Source organism: Oryzias melastigma, linkage group LG10 (genome assembly GCF_002922805.2).
Source record: "Oryzias melastigma strain HK-1 linkage group LG10, ASM292280v2, whole genome shotgun sequence".
Taxonomy (NCBI): domain Eukaryota; kingdom Metazoa; phylum Chordata; class Actinopteri; order Beloniformes; family Adrianichthyidae; genus Oryzias; species Oryzias melastigma.
Window position 1 is genome coordinate 10,379,910 of NC_050521.1, and position 7,588 is coordinate 10,387,497.

Genomic DNA, 7,588 nt, shown 5'->3' on the forward strand with positions numbered 1-7,588 from the left:
TTTGCTTGCTAAAAAAAAGGGTTCACTTCCATCCATATACAAAATTAATTTTGCACAAAATAGACACTTACCATGAACCACACTTGCAGATATTAAGGGGGCATCATGAGGGAACCATAAAGGGTGAATACATTCAGGAGCTGCAGGGATAAAAGCAGATGAAAAAGAGGAACAGGAAGATTTTTTTGAAAGAGGGAGAGGGGGGGGTTGATGGAAAATAAGGCAAGTTCAAGAGTAAAAACGCAACTGACTTGACCAAAAGAGAATGGGGAGGGCTGCAAACGGCAGAGATCCAATTAAAAACATGCTTGGTGTGTGAGCGTCAACACAGCCCCTCCATCCACATCAGAATCCATCTCGACCCATGGAAAGGTATGAGAGCTGCACAGTACACGTTACGCAAGATGTCATATAAGGTTACGATGAAGCATATAAAAGCGAAGGCCTGGTGTGACAAAGCGGCCCACCTCCTGGTACACAGCTGGGTCTCTACTCGAGTACAGCCCAACAGCAGCACAGGGGGCTACAGTGATAATTCAGAGGATTGCAATGTGAAACGGATTTATTTATACTTTATCAAACCAATGCCGTCCAAAATGGCGCCGGCGCTTGTTGCTAGGCAGAAAGCGAAAAAGTAAAGATGGCGGCAGGCAAGTGGCAAACTGGGTAGCGAGGTCTAATCAGTCGTGATTACAAGGATGAAGTGTGTGCAATAATATAGCCACATAGAATCTGCTCAGCAACAAATATCCAGCGCTATACTGTACTATACTGTCAACATTTACAGTAGGATTGTGGGATTTTTTGGGTTTACGTCGCCAAATTATTGTGCAACTGTACAACAGTTTCGCTTATGAAAATCACAAGGTTCTTTGAGCTCAGATCTCGATCACCTCCATTATGTTTTCTGCGGAGAGTCGCTCTATTTATAGAAATGGAAAGAAAAGGGCAGAATGTGACAGCGTACACAACAGTAGGGGTGTGGTAGGAAAGCAGTGAGACTGACACACGGAGAGTAGTGAGGTTTACTTCAAAAACACCCTCATTCTGCTGCAGCACCAAACACGGGGGAAGAAAGCTCCTGCTGATGAGAAAGCAGATTTATCCATTTTATTTCTTATCACTAAAGTGCCCACTGATAAAAAAAAATACGAATAATAAACAGTTAAATATCTTAATATTAAAAATTGCCCCCTGAAATTATTTCATCACAAAGCTTATTGTAAAAACTAACTTGGAGACATAGATCATAAGCTGGCAAAAAATAAATGTCCATAAATAAATCTTAGACTTCAGTAACAAGTGGGAAAAAAAAAACTTGCTGAAAAGTAAAAAAAAAAAAAATGAACTGCATTAAATTTCAATGGGGATTTGCAAAATGCATCAATAAAAATATCTCCCTCTCCCAAAAGATGAATCCTCCGGAGCACCATGGGCAACATACAGCAGAGAGAATGTATAAACAAGTTAATCACAGATTGTCTCTCCAGATACTGTAAGCATGTACAGTGAATTTGATTTTTCTTTTTTACTGTTCACTCATATTTGTAAGCATATTTTTTCCAATCTTTAAATATTTTATTTTCTGAGTCTTTTGCTTTACAGATAAGATTTAAAAGAAAAAACTTTAGAATAATTAGACCTTAACAAGAGTGAATATTTGTGACCGTCTTCCTGAGTAAATCCATCAACCTATTAGTTTGTTTACTCTCTGCTTTATATTTTAAATAAATGCAATCAATAATCGGATTTTTATTAACGTGACGCTGTCCACTGGTTAGATGCAGATGCAAAAACTCAGGTTTTCCAACATAATTTAAAGCTTTTCTGTTTATCTGACCTTGCTGAGGAAACAAGTTGCTGCAATGCAGGACAAGGACACACAGCATGTTCATCATCTTCAGTCGCACTCTATTATTGCACCTCCACGTAGACTCTGCGCTCTTTTTTTCCTCACTACCATTTTCGAACAAAGGTTCTGTTTCTGACACAGGAAACGGAGAATGCAAACTAAGATCCTGCTGCAAAGCAGTTTGCTGAACATGATCCCCTGCACCAAGATTAGAGTGCCGCTGAATTTGAGCTCTGCAGAGGAAAAGACAGGCGTCGAAAACAGACCTCCTCATCTTTTTCCTGTGGAATAATGAGGTGTTTGTTGACACAAGTGTTCCAGAAGGTACATAAACCAAGCAAGTGCGAACAAACGTGTCTGAGAAGCCGTAAGCAAACATTTCACTATTATTAGTGCTTTATATTCACAAATAGGAAAAACTAAAATTGGGTTTAGAACTTTTTCAAACTTTTAAACTTGTATCAGTATGAAAAGCATGAATGTTTGCCTTCTGAGAGATATTTAGCAGAAATAATAATAAAAAAAAAGAATCAAAGTGAAAAAGTTCTTACTTGTTGCTTAAGTTAGAATTGCTTCTATTTCTTATCCAATTAACATTTTTATTTTTGCAGTTTATCGATCACCAGTGATTTTTTTTTCTTTATTTTAAGTCAGTTTCGCTGCTGCCCTCCATCTTATATTTTTCTCCTAGCATTTGCGGGCCTAAAATAAGATGAGAGTGGGAGAGCAGGCTGTAGTCTGGCCTTCTACCTGCACAAACAGAAAAAAATAAAATAAAATCAAAGGAGAAGACAAAAGGTGATTTAATCTGATTTTTAAAAGCGCAGATGAGGGATCAAACACAAGTCTGATCAAAGAGAATATAGACACTTTAATGCAATATAGGGCACATAATTAATTATCAAGAAGGCTTATGTACAATAAAGCTGACGTTTCACCATTCACAGGAGCACTGTACTCACACTGAATTTACTTTGTAATGAAATGACAAATAAAAATCTATTACAGAGTAAATAACTGGAAATATTCTGTGAAAAAGCAGTAAAAATGTGAAACTGAATCAAGGAAAGAGAATATATATTTACGTCTTGTGCCTGTTCTGTTTTAATTACAGTCAAAACATGCTCCAGGCCAACAATGCAAGATTGTTAGATCTCACAAATTTAAATGGCAAAAAGATCCTCCAGATATTTCCTCCTCTTAGGACATAGGACAGTTATGAATAATATTTCTATTCATCCTGACATATATTACATCTATTTTACATTCCACAAACAGCCCTACAGACAGGGCTACATTCAGCAAGACTTTATTTTCTCTTATTTACTTTAAGGAACAAATTTTTATCAATTACTTGAAATGAACTTCTTTTCTGACTAGCTTGAACGAACACGGTGAACCACTGGACTCATGCACCCCGTAGCTGCTTCTGTGGCCCACTGGAAGGCAGCCGCACAGGCCTCACCACAACGAGAACTACAGCTGGACATATTTTGGGATGTAACTCTCAACAGAGTGACTGAGGACATATCACAAATATTTGAAACACCATTCACAAGAAGTACATAGTAATAGAGACAGGCTACAGCGAGGAAACAGAGGCCCACTAATGTGTTCAAGATCTCACAGAGACGGGATGTTGTTACACTGCTTCGGAGAGAAGGAGTCCACGCCGGTGTGACATGTATACCATCCGTTGACGATACTTTTCTGAAAGGGGGAGGCGGAGGTGAAAGTCCTTGAGCTCTGGGCAAAAGCTTGTCCTGCCTGGCTGCAGGGGTACTGAGAAGACTGGGACCTGTAGCTGCCTCTCTGCAGCAACAGAGGGTCCAGGAGGGGCTGTGACCTGTGCGGGGAGTAGTCCAAACTGCTGTCAAACGTGTGATGGAAACGTGACCTCGGGGTCAACTCGTCTGGACTCTCAGGGGACAGGCGGACATCTTGGGTTGGATGCAAGGTGCTGACCTGGACCCTCTCCCGTGCTGACCTGCCCTCAGCAACACGATCCTCGTCTCCGGGACGCGCGTGACCGCCTTTGGCGACGTGGGGCTTGTTGCAGTGGAGCTTCATGTGTTTGCGCAGGGAGCTGGGATGGGTGTAGCACTTGTCGCAGCCCCTGACCTTGCACATGTATGGTTTGTCACTGGAGTGCACGTGGGAGTGCTTCTTTCTGTCGCTGCTGTTGGCAAACCTCCTGTTGCAGCCCTCGAACTCACATTTGAAAGGTTTTTCACCTAAACGTGCACAGAGAGAAAACAGGGACGGATTACAAAAGGGCTTGAAGCCTCACCCTTTCATGCCGCATTTTCTGTCATCAGAAAAAGAAATAGATTCAACATATTAAAACATTTTTTTAAAGCTTTGACAAAAATTTATTACATCTGCAGGATTCAAAGCAGCTGGTTGCAACAAGTGAGACGTCCAGGCTGCAGCTTAAAAACAACAAGAATGAGTAAAACTGATGCACAGATCAGCCTGCAGCTGCACCACTCCACACCCACTAAGAAACAGTCAAATTTTCATCTATCCTTTCTGCATGTTCTTGTTTTTGCCTCATAATTTCCCATCTAAAAAAAAAAAAGAAAAAAAAAATAAAACTCTACGCATGTGCAGCTGTGTGGAAGCTTAGCAAATGTCATTAACGGTCTCTGTTGGGTCGATTTCCTCTGTTGTTTCAATTAATACAACAGTGGACAGCTTTAAACAACAGAGGGTGCCCAAGGAATATTTCTTTTGTGTCGACTTCTTTCTAAAAGCAATCCCCTTCTAATTTCAACGCGGGTATTTCGCTGTATCAAGGTTACATCCTTCTCCCGACATGTGTGAAAATAAGAATATAATACGACTGCATGGTAATTCCTTTTGCAGGCTGTGTTGGTGTTTAGTGTGAAGGGAGGGTTAAAAAAAAGAGGCAGAAAAGTGATATGTGTTTCGTGACATAATTTCACACTGCCTCCTGCTGAATGCGCGCCTATCAAAGTTGCGCACGTGGGGAAAAAAGGGGGAAATAAGTTACATAAATAACATTTTATAGAAAAATAATAAGAACAACTTATTAAGTATATATAAATATAAATGAAAACGCATCCCTTTGCTCGGGCGCGTATCCCCGCTGCGTCACAGCTACATCACAGTGTGATGTGCTCCACTGGAGCTCCTGCGCGCAGCAGAGGAGATGCGTCCCTGGGAGGCAGACGCAGCGCAGCGGCTACGTCACAGCTCCCCGGTGTCCCGGCATTTATTTAATAATTTCACTGAATGAAGGGAGGGAGGCACCCAGAGCGAGAGGCCTGCTGACTGTTTGGAGCTGTCTCAGGACTTCATACCGGCGCTTTTATTTATTTATTTTTCTCACGCGCGTCCATTCAGTCACGGCACCGGCAAGACAAACCTTTTTAATGAGCGGCTTTCAATCACGTTTAGCAATAATAATAATAATAATAATAATAATAATAATAATAATACAATAATAATAATAATAATAATTTGTGCAAAAAATAACGAAATATTTTTTTCTTTTGTTGTGAAAATTCACATTACTGTGTATATATTCGGGTCTGACCTGTGTGGGTCCTCTTGTGGATCTTCAGGTTCTCTGATCTCGCGAAAACTTTCTCACAGCCGTGGAAAGGGCATGGAAAGGGCTTCTCCCCTGTGTGGACTCTGACGTGGTTCACCAGCTTGTATTTGGCTTTGAAAGGCTTCCTGTCTCTCGGACAATTCTCCCAGTGACACACGTATTCTGCGTGCTCGGGTCCTCCGACGTGCTCCACTGTCACATGGGTGACGAGTTCATACATGGTCCCGAAGGCTCTGGAGCAGGGCAGCTTCCCGGCCCCCTCTTGGCCGTCACTCCACTTGCACACCAGCTCGTGCTTGATTGCTTGCTTGGAGCAGCGGAGGAACGCGTCGCCTCCTCCCCGCTGAATTGCCATGTTCAGAGGTTTGTACAGACCCAGGAACTGTGTGACGATCTGCTGGCTGTTTCCCTTGGGGCTGACAGTTTGGCTGTAGGGGTGAGTCCGGGTGAGGAGGTCGCCAGGGATGCCCAGCATCATCTGGCTGCCAAGGTCTCGAGGTGCGTCGGCGGAGGCATGGGCCTGCTCCTGGTAGCTGGTGAAAAACGCATGGCTTCTGTTGTCTCTGCAGCCAGTAAAGTCACGATACCTTCCAATCCCGCCATGTTGGTTAGCTCTTGATGCCAGTTGATCAGTGACGGGTGGCATGCCGGCTCCAGAAAGATTGGCTCCAATGATAATGCCCCTAGGGCTGTGCTCTAACCGGTGACTGGGGTATCCAGAGTCTGAAAAACTGACCGAGTGGTCAACAAATGCAGTGGACCTCGTCTCGGGGTAGTCTCTCAAATTGTGCGAGGGGCAGAGTTTTAAGGAACTGCCAGTGGGGTGTCCCATGTGCTCTCCTGCCAAAGGTGGCAGCACCACGCTGGGTTCAGTATTGCTCTCCCCGGGGTTGACGCAAGAGAGAGGGCAGCCACTAAACCTCGAAAGGCTTGTCATGTTGTGTTGTGAGTTTGGCTATGAGTTTGCAGGATCAACCACCACAGCACTCAGGGAAAGCCTGCTCCCATTTTTTCTCCTTGCTGTGCATCATCTGCATGTTAAATTCTGAGCCGTGAACTTCGCAGAAGCAGGAAGAAGAGTCAGTGTCGTTAAAGGTGCTGGGAGTCCCATCCCGTTCACTTTGCCCTCTTGATTTGTGGCAATAACCGTGGTGGTAAAAATGCTTCGAAGCAGGCCATAGTGAAATATAAAAGCACAGCAGGCAAACCTGCTTTTAAAAAGGGAGCTTTGGGATTGGCTGGAACGCCGGGTGATTGACAGGCGCTGGGTTTGTTTTAAAAAGGACACGCAGGCGTTCGCTGCACGACTCCGTTTTCAAATATCGCAGAGAAAATGCTTTGAAATGTGCCGCGGTGCTTCTCCCTTTCACTCTTTAACTCCAGCCTGCTCCCATAGAACCCCTTCTCCAAATCTCTGCATAGGTAAAACGCGCACTTTCAGGTTGCACCGGTCCTCTGACGGGAGTCCAGTGACCAGATCATGCACCAGAGAGCGGAAAAACAGTGAAAAAATCACAGAGCACGCTTTTTTATTTCAGCACAAACTTGCTCAAAACTAGGCCCACTCTTGCCCTGCAAGCTCAGCAGAGGCTGGTCTTTGTGTGTCCACGCCAATTATTGTGAGGACGTGCGCAAAGAGCGGAATGCAAGCATCCAAAACGCGTAAAGTCACAAGCAAACATCCACAAAAATGACATCTTTAAATGTAATCATTTATTTCCACGCTACAAACTTAAAATAAAACAACTTTCTATACTTCAAATAATGAACACTATCATTTATTAGACACTCACGGTTATTATATGGTTTTGTTTGGATTCATCATAAAGTAAATAGTAAAACAATCACATTGGTTTGATTCAGTTGTTGTTCATTGTGATTTTTTTTAAATGTTGCTTATTTTGTACATAAAAAAACAATAATCGTTCGGAAAAAGGTTACACAAAAACACGAAAAAGAATTGCGTAAAAGCAGAGAAACAGCTGTGAGCCCCGCTGTTGCAGCAAACTGCTAAACTTCCCTCACTTTGGGGTGTTTTGAGGACACAGGACTCTCCACTGCTCCACTTGAGTTTTTCTTTTCTGCACTTTCTCCAGTTTACTTTGAAACTCTTTATCTATTTATATCCGCTGACCTTCAAACTGAGGTTTAAAGGT

General features: G+C 42.8%; 1 protein-coding gene across 1 annotated transcript; it reads right to left on the reverse strand.

The window, feature by feature from the left end:
• Positions 1-2,481: 2,481 nt before the first annotated feature.
• On the reverse strand, positions 2,482-7,121 carry zic6 (zic family member 6). Its single transcript, XM_024283054.2, has 2 exons — positions 5,415-7,121; positions 2,482-4,086 (listed from the first exon to the last, which is right to left on the reverse strand). The coding sequence occupies exons 1-2, from the start codon at positions 6,367-6,369 to the stop codon at positions 3,476-3,478; spliced, it is 1,566 nt and encodes a 521-aa protein (XP_024138822.1). The 5' UTR covers positions 6,370-7,121; the 3' UTR covers positions 2,482-3,475.
• Positions 7,122-7,588: the final 467 nt, after the last annotated feature.

Excerpts from the sequence above, each read along its gene's own strand:
- zic6 (XM_024283054.2), bottom strand. The coding sequence starts at position 6,369 with ATGACAAGCCTTTCGAGGTTTAGTGGCTGCCCTCTCTCTTGCGTCAAC. Across the intron at positions 4,087-5,414 it reads CCACAAGAGGACCCACACAG|GTGAAAAACCTTTCAAATGT; the intron begins GTCAGACCCGAA and ends GTGCACGTTTAG.